Source organism: Sinohyriopsis cumingii, unplaced genomic scaffold (assembly GCF_028554795.1).
Source record: "Sinohyriopsis cumingii isolate HCF-2022 unplaced genomic scaffold, ASM2855479v2 utg001510l, whole genome shotgun sequence".
NCBI classification, from domain to species: domain Eukaryota; kingdom Metazoa; phylum Mollusca; class Bivalvia; order Unionida; family Unionidae; genus Sinohyriopsis; species Sinohyriopsis cumingii.
In genome coordinates, this window is record NW_028316007.1 from 1,780,127 (window position 1) to 1,804,692 (window position 24,566).

At 35.2% G+C, this 24,566-nt stretch overlaps 2 protein-coding genes across 2 annotated transcripts; both read right to left on the minus strand.

The window, feature by feature from the left end:
* Positions 1-14,515: 14,515 nt before the first annotated feature.
* On the minus strand, positions 14,516-19,930 carry LOC149772410 (M-phase inducer phosphatase-like). Its single transcript, XM_089947856.1, has 5 exons — positions 19,800-19,930; positions 18,534-18,632; positions 16,954-17,084; positions 15,463-15,580; positions 14,516-14,656 (listed from the first exon to the last, which is right to left on the minus strand). The coding sequence occupies exons 1-5, from the start codon at positions 19,899-19,901 to the stop codon at positions 14,516-14,518; spliced, it is 591 nt and encodes a 196-aa protein (XP_089803982.1). The 5' UTR covers positions 19,902-19,930.
* Positions 19,931-20,463: 533 nt separating this feature from the next.
* Positions 20,464-23,063, minus strand: LOC149772411 (uncharacterized). The gene is made up of 5 exons (XM_089947849.1): positions 23,050-23,063; positions 22,741-22,771; positions 21,832-21,966; positions 21,249-21,320; positions 20,464-20,526 (listed from the first exon to the last, which is right to left on the minus strand). Exons 1-5 carry the CDS (start codon positions 23,061-23,063, stop codon positions 20,464-20,466), a joined length of 315 nt encoding a protein of 104 aa, XP_089803975.1.
* Between the last annotated feature and the right edge of the window lie 1,503 nt (positions 23,064-24,566).

Genomic DNA, 24,566 nt, shown 5'->3' on the forward strand with positions numbered 1-24,566 from the left:
AGTCCCAGTCCAGTATCATCGCCAGGTCCAAGTCCCAGTCCAGTGTCATCGCTAGGTCCAAGTCCCAGTCCAGTGTCATCGCCAGGTCCAAGTCCCAGTCCAGTGTCATCGCTAGGTCCAAGTCCCAGTCCAGTGTCATCGCTAGGTCCAAGTCCCAGTCCAGTGTCATCGCTAGGTCCAAGCCCCAGTCCAGTATCATCGCCAGGTCCAAGTCCCAGTCCAGTATCATCGCTAGGTCCAAGTCCCAGTCCAGCTTCATCAAGTTACATAAACTGCCTATCTCAACTATAAGATCACGATGGTTCCATCGAGGAACAAATAAATTACTACAAATCTTATAAAGGAATACGAGAGAAAATCTGAAATCTTCAGTTTTAACAGAAGCAAAATACTTGAATACTGGGGGGTGGGGTGCTTTTCACTGCATACGTCTACTCACATTACAGTTGGTTTACGTGGTTAAAGCAATAAAGCGAAACTTTAAAATTAATTATTTTTTCACCACCATTCATACCAATCAACAAGCTACAAGACATTCATCCACAACAAATACTTTTATTTTCCCCTATTTGTAAGGTTTCATCAATCCTTTTCGAGGTACAAATGACTACTTTTTTTTAAAATCTTGTCGTCCCAATGTCCTACTCTAAAATAGCTACGTCAAATAAGGAGTCGCCAAGTGCTGTTCTAAATCGAATATTTTTGTTGTTGAAGATGATAGAAACCAGGACAGTTTCTAGCACAGTGACTATGATAGAAACCAGGACATTTTCTAGCACAGTGACTAGGGACAAAACTGAACATACATGGATCAAACAAAAAGTGCAAAACAGAGAATGTAATTTATCTCATCACATGCAAGATCTGTATGTCGGAGAAACTGAAAAACTACACAAAAGGATCAACCTTCATAGATCTGATTGGATGACAAAGAAGCTGCTCTGTACAGAAGCCCACTCGCAGAACACTTCTTCTCCCATGGCCACACTTTCAGTGATATAATAATTATAGCAATTGCTCACAACCCCAAATGGAGTTCCGAAACCAGGAAAGAAAAAGAATCTTACTGGATACGCGGCCTTAGAACATTGAAACCAAGCGGTTTAAACCAAGAAGACTAGAAAAACTAAACTTACCTTTTTGCAGCCGGTATGTTCTCTTTTCAACAACTCTCTAAATTTGCTTATTAGTCACTCAGTAGCCTATAATTACAACCACAACAATGACATTTCCGGGATATAATGTGCGCGTACATAAATTTACATTAATTAACAGATGAAGCTATGGCTCGTCGATTTCTAAGTCAATATAAAATATCTTTCAGCATCCGCAAAAAGTTATAGTCATGTAAAGTTTTACAAAGACAACGGTTTTGTCTGTTTTACTTGTTTGTCTTGTCTATGTTTTGTATTTGCCTTTGAAAAAGACTCCTTAAGAGTCGAAAGCGCTTAGACAAGCTAGATACTAGTTTTGCACTGTTCATAGTCAGTTTATTGTTGTTGTTATTGTTGTTATGGGGGTTAACGCCATTTTTCAGCACAAGATAGGCTATACATGGCGGTCAGTATTAATGGTGGAGGAAGAACCCTGGAAAACCCCGGAAAGAACCACCGACCCACGAGAAGCTACCGGCAAGCTTTCTCACATACCCACATTGGCCGAGCCCGAGACTCGAACCCACGCAGACAGAGGTGAGATGGCAGTGATCCGTGACGGAGAGCGCTTTAGACCACTCGGCCACACTCGAGACCCCATTCAGTTTATTATATATATATATATATATATATATATATATATATATATATATATATATATATATATATATATATATATATATATATATATATATATATATATATATATATATATATATATATTAAATAAATAGTTACTTTGTATAGATTATTCTATTTACATACAATCAGCTTAGCATTTTCACTAGTTTCAAAGTAGGCCTTATTGCTTTGTGATATCGTCTATGGTTTCCTACCTAACCATGAGAACGTTTAATGTTGAATGACGCTTCTGTTATGTAACATTTTTCTTATAATTAAGTGGATCTTTCACTGATGTAAGGGCGAAGCATAGCGTGATTTCAGAAAAAAAATCGTTGAATTCTAGCTGTCACATTGTGTATGCCATTTTGATAGCAGTGTCTTTCAAAGGAGCATATTTGTTAATAACATATAACTAATTTTAATTTAATGAAAAGGCGGAACATAGTATGTTGCCTGGAAATTTTATAGAATTAAAAAAATGGAATTAATCAAATTGAACTATACATGAATTAATGATTCATGTATAGGTGATGATAACATTGCTATCAATCAGGACGTGACGTCAGTACTACACTGCTGTCGGGCATTTCTGCGCACCTAATGTTTTCGTTTCCAATATTGAAGCAAAACGCATACCGAATTCGAGCGATTGACAAAAATAAAATACAGCAGTGCTTACCATTTGAAAAGATGCAATTGTCACCAGAATATTCTGTTCAAAATAATATTAATTTTGGACACAGAGGGTACCACCACCCCTGTTTTCCTGACTCGCGATATGTCGGCCTATTCTGCGCATAGTTTTGAAAAGATGTAATGTTTATCCATGGAGCTACGCAAATGAAATATATTACACTGGACTGTTTCTGTCAGCAGTTCAGTCGAGTAATTAGGTCAGGTTTATAGCTAGTTTGACAAAATTCAACGTAAAAATGCCAATAAATGGCAAGAGATAGTAAGCAAACTAAACCGATCTTGTAAAAAAGTTAGTAAAGTTCAACATTTCATGAAAAATAAGCTATTACGTGGAAGAGAAACAACAATGAATAGGATGTAATGTGATTACAACGTCTTGTTGATGGGGAAAAATTACTACAGAATTTAAAAACAGACTATACGCCGGGGAATATGTTGAGAATTTACGTTCTAGAGGCAAGAAAGCATGTTGAATAGCAGACGATTTTGTACGTGTGGGACAACTTCTTGCAAAACTGGAAACTTGGATTAAAATACAGTTTTGTTTTAAGGTACACATTTCCATCTTTTATATAATGTATTTATTTGTATGATTCTAAAAGGTGCATAGTAAATCGAATTTTATGGGTCACAGGTTCAAGAAGGTCATGGAGTGGGTCTTCACGTTACAATTTAGAAATCACATTTTTATGTGCATTTCGAGTCAAAATGTGAGATATTTTTGAACACTTTATGAATATCACTTTTCCTAATTAATGTACGATTGTTCTTTCTGGATACAAAATGGATTTTTGACCCAAAATAGCACGTAATCCAATGTTTACAGAAATGACGTATCGTTGCGCAGAATTACCCGACGCGCAGAATTGGCCGACATGGCGGTATATATCCGCATCTAACCTCTTTGCTGTAAATCGGGACGTAATTCCCTTATTTAAACAATGTATGTGTTGTTGTTTTTTGCAAAGCCTTCACTTTTTTGCTTTATCACAGTTATTTCGTCCTTATCTGTCGTTTCAATTAACAAAGACTTATTTTCCATCCAACCTGGTCTAGAATATGGAAGTTTACTTTGAAGTTTATTTAGTAGGCACGTGATTCTATTTTGAAATGTCAGAAATTTGCTATTAATGCATATTCTTGGGTGTAGACTGGGTCTACGTCCACAATGTTAAAAGAGTGGTCCAACTACAGCGGGTCGTTGTTTTGTGCCCCGCGCTCATACAAAAAGTCAGTTCTATAATTAAAAGTTAATGACTATAATATATATCATGTATGACCAGGAACTTTACGTTTTTCGTTCATATGTCCTACGGTGTTGAGGATGCTTGACCACCCTCTATTAACGTTATCTGGATTATGAAATCGAGAATCCACGGTTAGTGGTTGGGCCTGGGTGGGCACATACACCGCAGCATATAACATGATCTTCATCGTTATCAAAGACAGACATATTGAAATTAAACCAATCAATGTAATCCGAGTCAGTATGGACTACTTTTACACGAGGTAATATAGAATATCTAATGGAATACACCACAACCCGAATTTTTCTGTCTATATGTTGGTTGCCTAGCTATACCAATGACTTAGAAAATTGTTCTAGCAGCTGCCTTGCTTGGCGATCAGCATTAAGAGGTTAGTGGTAGAACTAGATGGCCTGGTGTCAGGGTAACGTGACTGGTTTAGACATGATGCCACATGTCTGCAACATGATGCCCAAGAGCTAGACATAACTATAAACTGTCACACTGCAGACATCGTAGCGATATGACTGAATTTTGTTAAAAATCCAAATAACACACACACCACAAATAGATGGAATGAGCACACATTATATGTCATTGCAGATTCAAAACATGCCACTGTTAATCATTCTTAATAAATGCTGCCTTTTCTCAGAAGTAACGGTGACTGCAATGGAGTTACTAAAGTACCTAGTGTATTATTTGCATTTGCCGCTACTGATCTTGTAACACTCAAGCACGTGCCGTCACAAAAATATGGATCACCGGGTGGGATCCTGATTGGAATGCACTCTTGTCGATCTCAAGAAACAAACAAACAAACAAACCAGCATAAAAAGCAAAAACTATAAACAATTGGCAGCAGACAATGTTGGTCAGATTTATCACGCTATGCTTTTGTTATTCGTTCGAGGTAACTATCTCTTCTCTTTAAAGTGCCGGCTTTATTAATTAATCTTTGTGGTGGTGGAATGTCGAAATTCAACATGGCGGTCTCTTTCTTTTACAGTTTATAATCTTTCTAGCTTATGAAGCATCAAGCCAAAGAAGGTTTGACATCAAGACTAAGCGAACCATTTCCTTCATGCCGACTATTTTGTGTTGTTGATGTTTGCGTTATTAAAGTTTCAATAAATAAATAAATAAATTAAAAAATATCCACCGGTTATTTTCACTCAACAGAAAGTTTCTTTCTCTATCTTCTATTTTTATTTTTCTCGTGCGTCATTGGTGCATGTATGTATGTATGTATGCATGCATGTATGCATGTATGTATGTATGTATGTATGTATGACTGTGCATGTAATAATGGTCATCAACTGTATGAAGAAACGTTCTTGTCAAGAAACACTTACTTTTATTTCAGCATTCCCACGGTGAGTGGCAAAAAACTGCCGTCGACGGACCTGACCAAATGGAAAGCAGCTTCTTCGACATGGTGAAAGGCAATCTAGAATACCATACGAATTTTAGAAAAATGCCCTTTTACCCTTTGACCTTTTAATGTTGTTGTTTTCAACGATTTTTCTAGCAAACTTTACACACATGCATCACTATTACTTATCAATTAAAAATGTTGCAAAACATTGGGCGAAACGTGAAGAAATTAAACGGCCTGATTGTGAATTTGTTTGTATTAAATTGTACAAAATACCAAGTTCGCTGTGTTCTATACCGGCACCTTAGTGGGATCAGATAAACAACTGATGTCTTAGTGGGCTAAAGCAAACTAGTGGGCTGAGACAAATTCCTGGGACTAAGGTGGACTGAGACAAACTCCTGGCACTTTGGTAGACTGAGACAAACTCCTGGCACTTTGGTGGGCTGAGACAAACTCCTGGCACTTTGGTTGTCTGAGATAAACAGCTGCCACATTAGTGGTGATACAGAAACATTAGAGTAGATTTGCATGATGCATCGTGTTTATACTGTAACTGGAGAGAAATTGAAGGTGGGTTTCATTTAATCTTAGTATGACCTTTTCATACAAAATTTTCGTATTCAATTGAGATTTGTTCAACTGCCTAAGTCCCAATATAACAAAATAATTCGTAAATTTTTAAAGTATACTTCTCAAGCGAATAAGAAAAAGGCGCCAGTAGCGTGTAACTGTTTTTTTCTTTTGTACTTTTTTTGGGGGGAGTGACATTATCCTATTCCGAATAATTAACTGAATATGCTAATTCTTGCTTGTAATGAAGATGTATTTATTTTAAATCTCATCAAGATCTTAAATGAATTTCACTATGAATGTAATCTGGGCACATTAATAATGTCAGCTTGCATCTGATTGGTTGATCTGGTTACTCCAGAGGACGCAGTTAAACAGTTATAATTTTATTCCGATTGCTTATAGCATTTTCTCATCAAGAACGTGAATGAATTTGCATTTAAGCGACATCTGCATTTACAATAAATTAGTTTGATATTTCGTAAGGCCCCGACTGTTAGCTCACTAGATGCCCTATTTCTCAGTTTTCTAAAAATATCAATCTTGGTGTTAGGTCTTATATATTAATTTGTCAGCTGCTTGTAATGAGGCATGACATCCATGCATATTAATGAGGTGATCTCGCAAACGTTTGTGCCACTTTGGGAGCTGTATTTTTTAACATACTTCAATCACACTTGGTATAGAAACTTATCTTTTGAAGACGCATTGTCTGTATGTTGGATGATTTGTATTAAGTGAGACATCTGGGCACATAAAATAGATTGTATATCTGATTGGCTGAGTTTGTGACGACTTTGTTACGGTTGCATATATGATCAGATTTGGATCAAACATATTCACTAATATCATCAGACCTTAGACTGGTTTTAATCACATGCGACGTCTCCGCATCTTGATATCGTTCTTACGTGAGCCATTGTGTGCATTGTGAAACCTAATAAGGCATCTCAATTACTTTTATGGATACGTCAAGATCAAGACATTGGACTGATAAATCAGACGTTGATAATCATACTAATGACATACATTCTAGGAGCGGCACCCAGGGAAAGCACTTTCCGTTCTGTCTGGTGTATATTTATAATTCTCTATAATTAATTATATAAACCATGGTTTCCTTCATAGGAATTCGGAATGACTGTAGATACATGAGAATTAATTACTCGGTCGTCATGCCAGTGTGTCCGCTACACACGAGTGCATATAATTCCGATTAAGTAACATCATTTTTAGTGATATGTGTTTTGGTCGTGAGGGAATATGGGCTCGTGTATGCAGGCAAGGCGATGGGTGCCGTTTACCCACGAACCTGGGTTCGAATCTCCGTAGAGTACGAATTAAAAATTCCAAAGATCGCAGGTCCAATACCAGACCAAGCTAGTTCGTTTCGGTTGCATCCGTGTGTCCATGGGAAATACACTTTAAGTCTCTTGTCCTTGACATGATATAACCAATACTTCGTTAAAGCAGCTGATAAAACCAATGCCCTTTCTCCAAAAGCAATACCCTTTCTCCAAAAGCAATACCCTTTCTCCAAAACCAATACCCTTTCTCCAAAACCAATACCATTTCTCCAAAACCAATACCCTTTCTCCAAAACCAACAGATAACAGACTATCTTTGCAAAAGAAATAAGAAGATACGATTTTCAGCATTTAGTACACACACGCGGAATATTTCACCAGTTGATGATTTTTCTTAATCAAGACCAGGTCGTTAGCGGTGGAATTGTTTCTGGCGGAACATTGTGATGGCACGGGAATGACATCATTATTATTGACAGTTATTTACAGCGGCATTTCCCAAATTATTCGAACTCGATGATGATTGATCATACAGACAATTCGAATGTCAAAGATGATGCTTGATCAATTGTAACCTGGAAATATCGAATAAAGAATAGTTTCAGCTGTGTGTGTGTGTGTGTGTAATAATTTATTTCGAATTAATTGCCTTCTTTCAAGACAATATCAAAACTTACAGAAATGTGTTTAAATTAAAATCAAATTAACTTTGGGGGTGATGGACAAATGGAGAAACCGACGGACAAAGAACAAACGGAAAGTCAGGCAAATTTAATGTATTAGAAGTAAAAAAAGCCATAAAATTCCGATTCTGTTATAAGAATGGTGGACAGCTTATTACTGCATTAGAACGCACTTTTATGACACCAAAGAAAAATCGTGTGCTCGTAAACGTTTATTAGGAAAAATGACAAATCACAAGCTTAGATTCTGCGTTAACTTACGTTTGCATGAAAATATAGCATATTACATGTTCATGAATTTTTTAACCGTTACAACCATCAAATTCAATTACCCAACTGAAAAATGAACCACATGTCAAGAAAATAGAGCCACTTTCGTCCTATATCCACAAAAATATATTTAAAAAATATCATTTCCCTATTTATTTGCTTTTCTTCGTACATTAATAATTTATTTCTTTCTCACTATATGATTATTTTTCTGTCTTCCTGTCTAATTTTGTATGTCTGTCATGTATGCCGTCATATTCACACAAGATAGATTATTTACGTATTGGCATATGAGTTGTGTTATCATTCAATGCTACTTTTCACTTGAAGCAGTAAGATGGATGACGTCACATGACAGTCCTCATACAGTTTTTCATATTGCTCCACTGACATAGTGTGATCGTACGATACTCCCGCTCCATCAAAGAAAATCGATTTGACATAGTGTGATGGTACGATACTCCCGCTCCATCAAAGAAAATCGATTTGACATAGTGTGATGGTACGATACTCCCGCTCCATCAAAGAAAATCCATTTGACATAGTGTGATGGTACGATACTCCCGCTCCATCAAAGAAACAGAAAATGCAAAAAATAACTTTTGTTATCATCCGCAACATTTATCTTTTGGAGAACTAATTCGTTGGCAGGCTTAACCAACTATGTATGTGTCATTGTATTTTCAAGGCCTTACCATTACTGGCTGATAAAATATAACATAATGTTAAATCGTAAAAAAGATAGAATAAAATATGGTAAAGTACTAGAATAAGATTTTGTTAAAGAAAATATAGTTTTCTTTTCTTAAAAAATGTTGGAGTGGAAAACAGTGAATAAAGAAAGGATAATACAGTGACAACCGCAGCATGAAATGTGAACATTGACAGTATCAACCAAAAAGGAATATATCAAAACTTATTTCTTCTTTATTATTATTAAAGCCGTCTTTGAACAACGATTTTAGAACAGTGTTCATGAACACCCAGTAGCCATGCTAATGGGGGGGGGGGGGGCGGTACAGTGAGAGAGATTAAAGGTATGAAATCCATGCATGGTGCTCAATAGCCTGTAATTCCTGGTATTTCACGCACATAACGGTAAATTTCATACATGAAACTTTCTAATTTGTATTTCACGTCGAAACTTTATGATGACACCAGCAAATTTAAATTAATAGTTACAATAGGTATAAAGGCAATATCAGGAAAAGACAACAAAAATAAACAGGTATTATCTTCAATCAGGGGAATGTTAAAACAATGCCATTGCGAAACAAATTTGCAATGATGTTCTGAAATAAGTTTCTATTCAACAGTGCAACTCAACTGACTTGACCTCCATTCAACAGTTCAACTCAGCTTACTTGACCTCCATTCAACAGTTCAACTCAGATAACTTTACCTCCATTCAACAGTTCAGCTCAGCTGACTTGACCTCCATTAAACAGTTCAACTCAGATGACTTGACCTCCATTCAACAGTTCAACTCAGCTGACTTGACGTACATTCAACTGTTCAACTAAGATGTCCTGACCTCCATTCAACAGTTCAACTCAGATGACTTGACCTCCATTCAAAAGTTCAACGCAGCTGACTTGATCTCCATTCAACTGTTCAACTAAGATGGCTTGACCTCCATTCAAAAGTTAAACGCAGCTGACTTGACGTACATTCAACTGTTCAACTAAGATGTCCTGACTTCCATTCAAAAGTTCAAGGCAGCTGACTTTAACCCATTGCTGCTTACGGCACCTATTAACCATTGGAAAGTTGAACATTTCTTGAAATGTATCATATTACAAACAGTTGACGCGTTTATTTACCAGATTATGGCACGCAGAGCAAATAAAGAAACCAAACAGTAGATTAATGTAATCTCTAATACCTAGTTGCATCTAAATTAAAATGATGTCAGTTTTACAGCCACGGAGGACATCTTGAAAATCTTATAGGTAGTCCTCCTAAATCTTATATGTAGTCCTCTTAAAAATTATATATATGCCTCTCCTGGGATTCTGCTCCAGAGTTATAAATGTTATGTTCCACAATTTCAACAATTTCACTTCCTCGCACGCAATTCGTTTGCATGAGGTCTAATCTTAGTGGTGAAAACTGCCCAATACTGGGGCATATTTCTTGTTATATCATCCAAACTAAAATATTATATTTGTCTGGCTTCTGATTTTATCGTCTAATTCTGTAATAATTTTTTCTCAACCGGAAATGAAAGTACCTGAATTTGCCTTTCTCTTTGCAAATTGTGAAGAAAATCTCACCTTATAAATATTTTGTTATTCGATTTTTGTAAAAATTTATCCACGTATTTGTTTTTGAAAAACGGACATTCACTCACAGAGGATAGTGTCGCATTGGAACTCTTTGGTAATCTTAGTATTAGGAAAAGTATGTGCTGTCTGAAATAGACAGCGGCTGAAACAACTGTTCCTGTGTGTTGTGGAGAGTACACTAACCTTACTGTCCTTAAAATTCAGAAACGAATTTCCACAGTGCAGGCATTAATATTCTCTGAAGCGCAATTATGAGAAATTTAAAATATTAGGCAACTAAAAAATTTTGGGAAAATCGGGGGAAGGGGTGTTTTTCTTACATTCTGAACCCTATGCAACAATGAAAACGTCTGGAGCAGGACCTAAAAGATGATCGTATTGACAATGGGCTTTTCCAGTCAAAGACTTCTTATGGTGTATAGGTGGTCATAAATTAAAATGACGCTATTCTACTGCCACATTGGCCACCGTTAAAATCTTATGCTATTCTTTCTGAACGTATTATTGAAGTGACATTAGGTGTTCAGAAACCTTGCTACATCTACTTTTCCTGATTAGATAGCCATAACAACATTTATATATATATATATATATATATATATATATATATATATATATATATATATATATATATATATATATATATATATATATATATATATATATATATATATATGAAAATGACGATCATCTAACCTTCACTGTGAAATAAATGCTAAAAATTAGATTGTTCGGCATAATTAGAAAATATTAAAAATAAAAATGTGTACGCGTGTTATGTAAAAGTTTAATTGTAAAATAAACAAATATGCCGTTTCCATTTATTCGGTCCATGTTTCTTACTTCATATCTCTTTTTAACCAAAGACTAAAAAGTCATATTCCATTCTGATTGAAGCTTTGGCAGTTGCTTCGAAAACTTCATATGTCTATAAAGATATAACATTTATCTTCGATGCCGCTTCCTGTCTTAGAATAATTGCTAATGCCAGCCACGGAAAGTCTTTAAGTAAATTAAGAGTTTCATTACACCCATTATTTATCGAGGCTGGAAGACATGTAGAAAACGAACGGCATAAAAGGTAAACTTAATTTTTTTAAAAATAGATAATGATGTCAAACATGAATATTATTTAGTCTTAATATGCCCTCTTACAGGTCAATTAGAAATCGTATATAGATCCGTATTACTGGCAGAAACCAAGTGTGTACAAACTATCACAATCATTTTAAAAGGATTCCACAACTGTAAGGACTTCAATTATGTTCTCTATATCTCTGTCTCTGTTTGTCTGTCTCTGTCTGTCTCTCTCAACTGCAGTGGATCAGTGGTTACGTTTTTTGGACTAATTATCCGAAGTTTAATTGGTGACCATTGGGCGAGGGTCACTACCTGCACAATAACACCTTAAAAGTTTGCTCTGCCGTAAAACACCAATCAAACCTTCTCTCTTTCCGCTTCTCACCCTCACCCCCAGTGTTCCAGTGTCACACCCACACGAAAAGGCGTATGCACGCATGTAATCGAATATAACTCTACCTGTCGCTTTAGGTTGTACTCTGCTCTTTCTCATGTTTGAAAGATCTGATTTTCAAAAAATGAGAATTTCCTTGCATTCCTCACTGGTTATAGTGTTTAGTTTTTTTTTTAAGGAACAACCTTGTTGAGTAAGGTTAAAATAACTTTTGATTCCGTTTAGTTTAATATATGATTGATAGGTGTAATTTAGTATATGTTTGATACGTGTACTTTGGTATATGGTTGATGGGTGCAGTTTAGTATATGTTTGATAGGTATACTTTGGCATATGGTTGATGGGTGCATTTTGGTATATGGTTGATGGGTGTACTTTGGTATCTGGTTGATGGGTGTACTTTGGTATATGGTTGATAGGTGTACTATGGTATATGGTTGATGGGTTTACTTCGGTATATGGTTGATCGGTGTACCTTGGTATATGGTTGATGGGTGTACCTTGGTATATGGTTGATGGGTGTACTTTGGGATATGGTTTATGGGTGTAATTTGGTATATGGCTGATGGGTGTACTGGTATATGCTTGATGGGTGTAATTTGTAATTTGGTATATGGTTGATGGGTGTAATTTGGGTAATAAAGTATATAGCGTAGACTTATTTCGGGTGTGTACTCTCAAAATATTGCTAACTTTACTTGGTAAATTGGTAATAATTTTCGTATGCAGACTTATGTTTGCATGTGAATTCTGGATGCCATTTCAGTCAAAGTACATGAAAGTAGCATAAAGGCACATGTATACCAATATTCTCTTCAGCTGCCACAGATAGAGTGCGGTGAATGCGTTTATATTTTTCTCAGAGAGAATAAACGTTCTTGAATTTAAAAAACAACCCTGTTCTCCGGATCAAAAGGTTTTATTCCAATCTACAGCCGTCACCGACGAAAATATGCCTAAACTTGCTATATATAATATATGTACATCAAGGTCATATAACGTTATGCATAATATATCGAGGTACAATTATGCATTTCATTTTTCTTGTCAATATATATATATATATATATATATATATATATATATATATATATATATATATATATATATATATATATATATATATATATATATATATATATATGTGTGTGTGTGTGTGTGTGTGTATTATCCTCAGTTAGCAACTAAAACAAATGGTAGTTTATGTTAAAAGTTACAAGATATTTATCATTTCTATTGGAAGAATCTTTCGACGATATTAATTGTTACAAACGTATTCTCAGTGGATTGTTTTAAAGACTAGTTCAGCAGTTAGGATGTTATAAATATATTTAATAAAACATTCCAGAGAAATAATAATAATGTTTCTAAACATTCATAGAAAAGAAACCATGAAAAATGAATCAATGAACGTTTTAAATGACAGCTATAATTGTAAAAAAAAAAAACATTCAGAACGATCAAATATGAATATACTGTTTGTTTGAATTTTGAGTTTAATTTATATATATTTGTAAAAATTCTAAGTCTTAACATAAATTGCAATATTGTGTTCGTCCCATAATAACGCTACAACTTTGATAAAGATTTCTTTAATTGTATCTTATGCAGGGGATAAAGAAGGGAAGAAAAATGAAAGAAAGAAAAGGTGAAAAGAAAAGAAATAATAGTCAGCATTAACAGGGACATTTACATACATACACAAATTACGATATACATGTTTTGTATATATACTGCGCTTTCTTTTCGTGGAAAACGTTTCTCCTTGCTCCATAAACTATAATATAGTACGCACTAATGACTATGTCTCCAACCTCGAAGGTTTTTGCCATACAGCTTTGCTCTCCAACATCACAGGTCTTTGACATACAGATTTGCTTCCTTTCGAGTACTTGTATGCCCCCAGCCTCACGTGGTCTTTGCCGTACAGGTTTGCTTTCTCTCGAGCACTTGTATTCCTCTACCTTCACAGGTCTTTGTTATCCACATTTGATCTCTCTCGAGCATTTGAAAATAATATTATACATAGCTCAGACTCTGAAATGAGTAACATGGGTACGTCTTGAAACAAATGTGGTTTTCTGTACATCACCGGAAACTTGAAAGTCAGCGTTACAAGCAGAATATATTTGAATGTATACTGTGAAATTTCACTCATTTACAGCTAACCATTCTGGCAAGAAATTTAGTGTAGGTATACTTCGCACAGCTTAATAAAGATTTGTTCAATTTTGTGCTGGAGTACCCATTCTGTGTTTTTCCAACAGCCAAGGAATGCTTGGTAAACAACGACAGAAACATCACAGCAAATGTCAGGTATAGGTGATACATTTATGGCTTCCCTCATTTGCCTAGGACACGTGGAAACAAGTCTCTTTGATTTTTAACCTTACCGCCAATCTTAGCCAGTGAAACCGTTTGGGAGTAATAGGGTACTCAACGGCTGCTCCTCGTCCTACGACTACAAACATGCAACAGGGATCAATCTCGCACCCCGGGATCCATTGCAGCAAATTTACTCTAAAAGAGTGGTATTCCTTTGTGAATGAAAACCAAACTTGAAACCTGCAAATACGGTAATCTCGAAGACCAGCATTCTGCTCTAAGCTTCCCAGCAATGGACACCGTGTTGACCGCATTGCACACCGTGTTGACTGCAATGCATACTGTGTTTACCGCGATGCCCCAAATATAGGTCAAATACTGCAAATTAGGGTAGAAATGGATAATCAGAAGCCACCCTTACTATCAGCTATTGTTATCCACTTGAATACACGGCGAATCATGTCGATATATGCAAACTGACCATCAGTCCATTATTTTAAAAGATAAGTTTGTACTGACGACGGCCTTGTCTTCTATCTCCGGAGGTCCAGGATTTAGACATAGCTTTAAAGTGGCGTAGTTCAGCAGTATGATCTTTGTGCAACATAGGTTTGTAATCCATCGGTTCACAGTAATGCTAGAAGAAAATACAAAAAGAAAAGAAAAACAAATACCAAAATGTACAGAACCCTACGATGTAGTTTCATTTATCTCTTTTTTTCTTATTCCTTATTATTTAGTGTATAATCTTTCTGGAGAAATATCATCATACATAATAGAGAACGTGTGGTTTGTCGCGACTATGCGCGCATCCCTGAAAACTATCAAACCTAGTTCAGGATGTGGGCATTCGTGCGCTATCAGACACACATGCAGTTGACACAGGATCCAGTAATTAATGATTGACACGCACAGACAAGGCGACAGGTGTCGGCACCCAAGGACTGGGTATCATTTTTTTTCGAGTGGGTGGGGTGGAGTGTGATCAGTATATGCAGTCACGTTCTAAATGTTTTGGTGCTAATATATTCGTTGAAAGCCTTATTTTAAACAAGAAGTTCCCTATTTTAGTTTATAATACTGTCATGTAATGACATTTAAAAAAATCCACTAAATGCATTAATCAAGAAAATCTCTAAGTGGCATATTTCTTTGTAATGGTACTGAAGGCTGTTCCTCATCGGCCACACTTCCAACTCTTCTCTTGATTTTTCTTTTTTCAAACATTGCGCATATTTTCTTAAATAGCTCATATTTAAAAATTTTGTACAAACTGAGACAATAACCTGTGTAGAGTTTACAAGTTTATGACTTTCATTCATTAATTGGTTTGTCATTCCTGGGTTTGACCAATAAATCAATCTTAGGGTGATATATAAATAACCGTTTCAAACTGACTACAATATTCCACTTTAAAATATTTTGACTTTACCAGATTTTTACCTTGTGGTTTTCATAAAACGCCTTGTAACCTCCCTCTAACAGGTAAACTTCTGGGTAGCAAAGGTGTGGATATTTGTCCTTATTTAGAATTCTGTCCTGTTCCCTCAGAAAGCGATACCTGCAAATGTAAACTAAACATGTAAATGAAATGAAGTAATTTATGTTAGGATTCAGTTTCAGTATCATGTGTTTCAATTATACTTTGAAAAAGGTTTAATATTTCTTTCTATAAATGAAGAGAGAAACATGGAAGTATTTATTGAACGAGTATAGAAGATATTCATATGACTTTCGATGTTCTGTAATTACTCTCCCTAAATGTGCGGTTATATTCCAATAGTAAATGTCCGAATCAAAGGTTAGATCATGCGAGGCAGACGCTTTGTTTTTGAAAAATAAAATTATTATTGCAAATCATACATGGTATAAAAAGCCCCAATGCTTTCCCTCTATGTGCATCAACTTGCAGATTCACGTAATGTCGAACAAATAACGACTCCCATGAACAATAATGTTATGAAAACTGGCCAATAAAATGCCGAACACCCGTTTCCAAGGGAGGTAAATCCTACCTATTCAGAGTTCTACTGTGGCCAAGTTTCAACCCATAAGCAAAATAGATCACTGAAAAATAAAAACAACGACCAAAAAATGAAATCGTGTAATCACGCATTGTGGTACCCAAAGGGAAGAGAATCTGAATAGAGCTGTTGCAAGCGGCTCTCACAATTGAAATCTCGAGGGAAAAATATTATGGAAAACTGAGTCTTGAATAAAAATTATACAAGATAAAAGTAAGAAAATCTGGAGTCCACGCGGTTCCTCTAGCGTTTAACTAGCGTTTAATTTTCTTTCTTAAAATCGAAGTTTTTGAACATCGTTCATACTTCGGTATCTATCATAAAAGAAATTAGCGCTGGACATCAAGCAATGGCTAAGAACCTAGATGTATTCCTTGTATTTGGAATGCTTCCTAAGCGTCTCCTTTACTTTAAAAAAAATAAAGCTGACTTTTTTAGTGAGACTTATTTTCTCTAATTTCAGATATTCTTCAACATATTTTCCAAAAATATAATAATTTTGGAAGATGAAACAAAAAGAGAAGATCGCTTCTTTTTCCACAAAATTGTCTGACGAAAATCATTATCTGCACATCAGTTTGCAAGATAGTGTTTAATTTTGGATTCAGGAAACGCCTTGGAATTTGAAGAAACGAAAATAAAACCAGTGAGCTCAATGAAGAAGGAAGACGTCTGATTTTTGAGATTCGAAATTTAATGCGAAAAACAAACCAGCATAATGTTTCCCTCGTGGAATGAAATATTTGTGTATATCCACAATTTGGTTTGAACATTGCTCAATTTCTGACAGACCAGTAAGTGGATAGAAATACAATGGAACATTCAGTAAGGCACGTTTTCCTATGGAAATACAATGGAACATTCAGTAAGGCACGTTTTCCTATGGAAGAGATGCGACATTTATGCTTACATTGTTGGACCTCTCTCTAAGGAAAATTCACAATGAAAGATAAGTACACGCCTCTGAGTGTCGTAAGACTGGTCTAAAGAATGACGCAGGAACTGTTGCATCATTTCTTTTGTGTAGAGGTTCACAGCGCCCTGCAATGACACGGTATTAAATTAGCGAGAGAAAAAAAAAGAACTAAAAACTCCATAAGAACAGAAAAGGAAATATGTCGAAAGCGATTAGATGAAACGGGCTTGTGATTACCATTGAAATGGCAATACCACACGTGTTTGATAAAATGTGCTACATTAAAGCAAGATGGAACTACATGAAATAAACTAGAGGAAGGATTCCCTCGATTGGAAATGTTAATCAAAAGAATACCGCGTAACGGTGCAAGCAAATGCCGTGCTCAGAATTCCTCTAGAAGCAAAACAAAATAACGTAACGAGGCATATGTAAAACTACAAACTTCATTATAGGATTAAATGGTTGGGTATTGATCGATTTGTAAATTTTACCTAATCACTCACAAAGTAAATAAAGTCCGAAGGACTTTATGTAAACTTTGTGAGTGATTGGGTAAAATCTTCACATCGATAAATACAGAACCAAGATCATTTAAACCTTATAATTCCAATTTACTTCCTTTCTAACATCAGATCAGCAGATTTAATCAACAAAACATTCACTTTTATGTTTTCTTTCATTAGCCTCTTTACTGCGGTAGAATACGTAGCCCTATCATCGCTAGCCTAGATTCATCGATTCTTTATACAGTGATACGGGGCAGAATGTCATTGCGGGTCAAGCCAGTGATATACTGTTATGATCAATATTTTAATATATAAAAAATAGTTGTTGCGGTTAAACTAAGAATATTCCCATTTTTTTTTTATATAAAAAATTACGTTTGCGTATGGCACGTGTTGTTATAGCAACGTCGTTGTTACTTTCTATGCATTTCGATCTTTCAAAAGCAAAATCGCGTCCATTTTTAGTGACATCCCTTGGTTGACATATGACCCTGACCTTTAATAACCGCTGCTGTAACATGTTGTCGAGGTGAAATGCATTAATTTCCGAAGATTGGCTTCTAAAGCCTGCCATATGCCTTCTTCGGCAAAAGGAGTCAGTGTTGGAGTGCAGGAAGGTCTGTGCAATTACATTGTTTTAACTTCTAATTGTCGATTTTAAGCTGTGGCTTGTCATTTTTGTTCGGAAATCACATGAGTGGGTGGGTGGGCGCTTGTTATTATTATTAGGGTGTAAGGCGTTGATATAGATAAAACTTCACATCAAATGATCTGGTAACAGGGCACCAAAAGTAGTCCGCAGAATTTATCGATGCGTTAAAAAAATTCCAGATCAGTATCACATGACCGTTTACATCCAATCAAAGCGTAGAAAATGTAGTTAATTTATACAAATTGGAATTATTTATTATTATGTTGTTGTATTTGTTTTAATTACATATACGTACATGGTAAATATATACCAAAATAAACCGAAATATGAAAGAATACAGTTGGCACATTAATATTTCTTAAAGTTTCCTGCATTATCGAACACAGTCTTATTTTCTTGTACAAATCACGCACCTCAATGTGTCCTCCTTCAAACTCGTATGGGTATCTACAGTCAATAATAGTACAGTTTTTAAGAATCCCAGAGTAGTCACCTCTTAGAACTGCAGCCATCTGTAAATAAATAAATAAATAAACAATCGCTACTAAATCTTCCAAACTGAAGCTAGAGTCAGCAAGGAACAGATCTTCTGTTCAATCTGATTTCACACATAAAAACAGATAATACAAAGCTGTATCACAGTCTAAATGTACGTGTTTCTAACACAGATAATACAAAGCTGTATCACGGTCAAAATGTAAGTGTTTCTAATACAGATAATACAAAGCTGTATCACAGTCTAATTGTAAGTGTTTCTAATACAGATAATACAAAGCTGTATCAAAATCTAAATGTAAGTGTTTCTAATACAGACAATACAAAGCTGTATCACGGTCTAAATGTGAGTGTTTCTGATACAGATAATACAAAGCTGTATCACAGTCTAAATGTAAGTGTTTCTAATACAGATAATACAAAGCTGTATCACAGTCTAAATGTGTTTCTAATACAGATAATACAAAGCTGTATCACAGTCTAAATGTATTTCTAATACAGATAATACAAAGATGTATCACAGTCTAAATGTAAGTGTTTCTAGTACAGATAATACAAAAATGTATCACAGTCTAAATGTAAGTGTTTCTAATACAGATAATACAAAGCTGTATCACAGTCTAAATGTAAGTTTTTCTAATAAAAAAAATATTAAAACAAAAGTTCTTATAGATATGCATTTTCATATATTTTCTAGGCAGTAGTGGGATGGCTATCCCAACTATTTTGTTATCAATGAAAACATGTGATATGTGTAACCAAACATGTCCTGAGGCGCCACACATTTATGTATGTTACTGATTAGATTCCAACATTTAAAAATCTCTTCTATTTTCTGGGACACAATCTTAGGGCTGAATTTTATTTTGTTGCATTTTTAATAATTTGTCGAAATAAAAACACATTTTTAACTAAGTGCATGTATTCTTAAGTATAAACCTACGAATATTCAGTTATAATGAAACTGATGTTATGAAAACTCGCTAGTAATTTAACAAATACAACATTTTTTTATAGCAATTTGTATTCCAGTAAGCACAATGATCTTTGTACAAAATGCGTACTTCAGCTACTGTTTGAAGAAACGAAAACGTGAACACTATAGAGTGAATCTGGGCATACTGTATATTAACCAGAAACTGCTATTTATTTCAAGGCAATCAGCAACTTTGATTTTATCTTACCGTATCGGTTGTGATACATCTCAGGTCCTTTTGTTTACTGGGTACTGTGGGAAGACTATACGTCCTTGACCCGTCAGCAATAAGGTCAGATTCAAAGGTCATGCGATTTACTGCGTCAAGGATTGCAAACGTAGGGTCTGAACATGGAGATATCTGCAATGGATATATATATATATATATATATATATATATATATATATATATATATATATATATATATATATATATATATATATATATATATATACACGAATATTTCAATATTTGTAAACTGAGAATCTCAATTAGAATTCTTAAGAAAACTCGACATTTATTTTCAAGGGAAATAACACACTAAAAAATGCAAAGTATGGCAAACATTAACAGGGAAATTACTCTCAATGTAAGTATTTCATGAATAGTAAATAAGATAATCTCCCTTCACTTCATTTTTAGAATTAAACAGCAAAATGAAAACGTGTTCTCAAATATTTTATCACAAGGTATGAAAACAAACAGCGTAATGTATAACTTACGTTGGCAGGAATTTTGCAAGATGTTGGCATCGGCGAGAAACTATTATCCCGAAATCTTTTTGACTCAGATGAAATATTTTCAGTCAGGTCCAGTGAACGTTTTATGTTAAAAAGACATCTTCTTGCGTGCAGAGTTTGCAAGCTCTTCTCTAATGGACGTCTAGTCTGAAATTAGATGGAGCAATAATGTAATGAATATTGTGATCCAATATCTATAATTCAATACTGGAACTAGCATTCAGTGAAATACGTGTCCCAGTCACAACAAGAACAGTAAATGTAAATCTATTAATCTTTTTGTACACTACGTTATCTACGTCAAAATAAACGTCGCAACCCTGTATTTTGTTGTACCCAAGCAATTGGTTAAAAGGGTTGTCCGTTTCGAATCTCAACTTGCACACCTTTCCCATCTTTCAAATTTGGTATTAGCAGAAAAGGTAGATTAACATTTTAGTTAAGTGTCCTGATTAGATAAAAATAATATATACGGTCTAACAAGGTGTAATAAACCCAGATACGTAAAATAGTTAAATGTGTTAAATTTTCAACTGTATCCAAATTTGTTATAACAATTTTTACTAAACACTTGTAAAGCAACCTAGGTGTTATTGTGTTCTAGGAAAGTTTTTTTTTTATTTCATATCAACAAAAGGATGTTTTTCTACGGTCTGAAGAAGTAATTTCTGAGACATTAACTGGCAGAAGAAACATATTAGTAGAAAATAACGATTTCGTTCACATAGGAAAGGTTGCGCTTGAGTTTTCACAGGTATGTAAAGTGCTTGATTTTTAAATTTTTATAAATTTTGACATTTTTTCATGTGTATAATTGACAAAAAGGTAGAATCCGACTGACAGACCACTAAATAGACATCCTTATAGATAGAAAAGGCGAGAGCCAGTGATGACGCAATGAGAAAACAATGAATACCTTTTTTTGGGAATTATCCATATTCTCTTCACCGATAGGCACACCAAGCTTGGGTGTAGCAAGCGTGCATTCCTGTATAAAAAAGACGATTCCGAGTAACACATATAAAATCTGAACACCCTGACGTTATTTCAACAGTGAGAACATGTAAATTTTGATTAATTAAAACGAAGAAAAACTTTCTATCTCCTCTTGAAGAAAGAACGACCTGACATTTTTTTTAATAAATAGATACAGGAATGTTTAAATATGTAACACGAGTATATAAGGAAATGAAAATGTGTTGTTTAATTGGAATCATTTATTTAGTATTCTTTCTTACAAAAGATAACAATGAAAAACAATTTCCTAAAGATCACATAGACATCACGTTAATCATACGTACGTAAATTACTAGTCATGAGTCAAGTCAAGCGTCGTGACTGTCAAAGAAAAACTTCCTTCAAAATCAGGTCTAAAAAAATTTATGACGACTAAGTATTAATAAGTACATCCAGCAAGTAATGCGCGTGATATTAGTATTCCACTATCTCCATAATTTAGTTGAATTCCACTGTCGATTTATTGCTGTCCAGCTGTTTACCTGTTCTATGTCCATTCCAAGACCCGAATCCTCGTCCAGAGTAGATGTGTTGACGGAAGATAGGCCATTCTTTTGATACGAATCCGTAGGCTCCCTTGCCGCCCACCTTCCTGGTGTCATGCTAGGAACTGGCATCTGAATAATAATAATAATAATAATAATAATAACAACAATGCGAAGAAGAAAAAGGAGAAGTGTGTGTGTGTGTGTGTATGTGTGTGTGTGTGTGTGTGTGATTTGGATTTATAACGTAGCTTTAACAATTTTCCAGCCATATCGCTACGATGTCTGCGGTGTGGCAGTTTATAGTGATGTCTAGCACTGGGGCATTATGCCACAGACATTTAGCATCATGTCCCACCTAGTCACGTTATCCTGACACCCATCCTAACAGTCCTAACATTAAGCGCAGCTACTATGACCATTTTAAAAAGTCTTTCGTATGACTAGGCCGGGGTTCGAACCCGCGACCTACCGCATCCGAGGCGGACAAGAAGAAGAAGAAGAAGGCAAATTTATCTTATGTGTTTCCTAATTAAATTAACAACAGCTTCCCACTTCTGGCACATGGTCCTATAATAATAGGTGGTAGTAGTACTAGTGGTAGTAGTGACAGTAGTAATAGTAGTGACAGCAGTGGTAGTAGTGACAGTAGTAATAGTAGTGACAGCAGTGGTAGTAGTGACAGCAGTGTTAGTAGTGACAGCAGTGGTATTACCAGCAGCAATAGCAGTATCAGTAGCAATAATTGTGCTGGTGGCAGAGTAGTAACAACACTAGTTTCGACGGTAGTATTAGCTGTAGTAGCAGCAGCAGTAGTGTTAGCACCTGTAGCAGCATCAAAACTCACAGTACTGACAATATTTAAACTGTTGATAGTGTTGCTAGTGGTGCTAGTAATGTACTTACAGAATCATTCATCTCTGAACCAAAGCGAAATCTGAAAAGAAAACTGAATAGTATTAGAATACATTTGACATTTGTAGTCTAAATTAACTAATCATCGTTTGAACTAAAAGTTTCACAGTAGATTTAAATGATATTTCGTAGAAATGCTGGTGACGACGACGATGATACTGATAAATAGTACCACAATATTAACACAATAATCACCAGAAAATTTAAACATTATTGTGGCATTTTTTTCTTCGTTCTTTTCTTCGTTCTAAACCCAGATGCACGTTAAACAGTATATTTTATCCAGAATGTATTACTCACCTGGGAGTTTTCATCTTGGCGGTCTCCAATGTCAACGTTTAACTGATTTATAATTTTGTGCGCGATGCAATTTAAAAAAAATGTCTTTGAGAGGCTTTGTTTCAGTTAGGTACTTCGGTAAAATCTGCTCACAGTTTTAAAACAGAACAACAAAAGTTCATAGCTTGAGACTTTTGACAGAGTCAATAGGGACACAAACACAAATACGCCCGGCAAGACACTTAAACGGGGTATATAGTGCTATTTAGGTTTAGGCCTGATTTTTGTTTAAACCTTATTTACTGATATCAAAACAATATTGAAAGAAGAACAACTAAATATTACGACCAATAGTCCCTATGTTTCTAGCTGATCATTGATGAAAATGAATCACTGAAAATACCAAGCGAAAGACTTTAAATATGGGGCCACCCAATCATCTCACACCGTTGATTTGCCCGTTGGCTTGTTTTCCACCATGTTCTTTACAATTGTAGGTGTCAAAGGTGGTAATTTGTTAAGCTGAGGGCTTTTGAAGAATTGGTTAACATATGTACATCTTTGGCAGATAATCTAACAAATCGTTTGCAAATCAAACGAACCGATTTTTTTTTCTGTATGAAAAGAAACTCAAACTACCCTAATTTCCGGAATAAGGATTGGCTGATTGATTTCCTGACATACAACTTGGCTGTGGTAAATCTACAATTTTCTCGAAGACTCTGTCTACGATACATCCGATCATCTAGGTTATTAAAGGTTTCATTTGTTGAAAAGTGCAATTTGGCTTAATTACAACTTTTAACATAGTATATGATATTTTGTACCTGCATACTGCATGCAACGAATTGTGTATTTCCATTGCATATCTGTGCTGCAGTTGATGTTGATTCTTGTTTAATTAAGACTTCTCATCCTTACGCAAACACGCTGATCAAGTTGGCTTTACAATCAACAATGCTGAGATCATTTCTGTCACGAAAAACTTGAATATTACGCGATTCTGTCCATGAATACGCGGGTGGGTGTAATGATATGCTAATGATCAATATACACTGCAGATTTAAAATATTACACAACATTCTCGAGTCTAAAATATTGAATTAAAACAGAATACTGTAGTCATACGTTTACATGCTTCAATTATCAATTTGAAGCTTAAAATGTTTGTTGTTAACGAACATTTACTCAACTACGGTTTTGGAATCGCTTGCTTCTGTACTTCCTGATGCAATCTATACACATTTCTTTTAAAACTGCGCCCTTATCACACGGGCTAATATATAATGTTGGAAACTTACAGTATGGGAAGTTGCTTTAGTTTGTGTTTTATATATTAGATAAAGCATGGCGGGGAAGGGGGACCACACTCTCCAATAATGGCACAGAAGTAAGCCGAAGTTCACTATGGGGAGAATGACGTCTCATAAACTCTGTGTATTTAATAACAGTTTAACCTATCAATATCATACGTTTTGTAATCACTCTATTTTGATAATGCCCTGTTATGTAAATCACGTGCAGGCACTCTTTTTCTG

Excerpts from the sequence above, each read along its gene's own strand:
- LOC149772411 (XM_089947849.1), bottom strand. Across the intron at positions 21,967-22,740 it reads GTTCAGAGATGAATGATTCT|ATGCCAGTTCCTAGCATGAC; the intron begins GTAAGTACATTA and ends ATTATTATTCAG. Across the intron at positions 20,527-21,248 it reads TGGATAATTCCCAAAAAAAG|ATATTGGATCACAATATTCA; the intron begins GTATTCATTGTT and ends ATTGAATTATAG.
- LOC149772410 (XM_089947856.1), bottom strand. The coding sequence starts at position 19,901 with ATGACCTTTGAATCTGACCTTATTGCTGACGGGTCAAGGACGTATAGT. Across the intron at positions 17,085-18,533 it reads TTGAAGGAGGACACATTGAG|GGCGCTGTGAACCTCTACAC; the intron begins GTGCGTGATTTG and ends GTGTCATTGCAG. Across the intron at positions 14,657-15,462 it reads CGTTTTATGAAAACCACAAG|CATTACTGTGAACCGATGGA; the intron begins GTAAAAATCTGG and ends ATTTTCTTCTAG.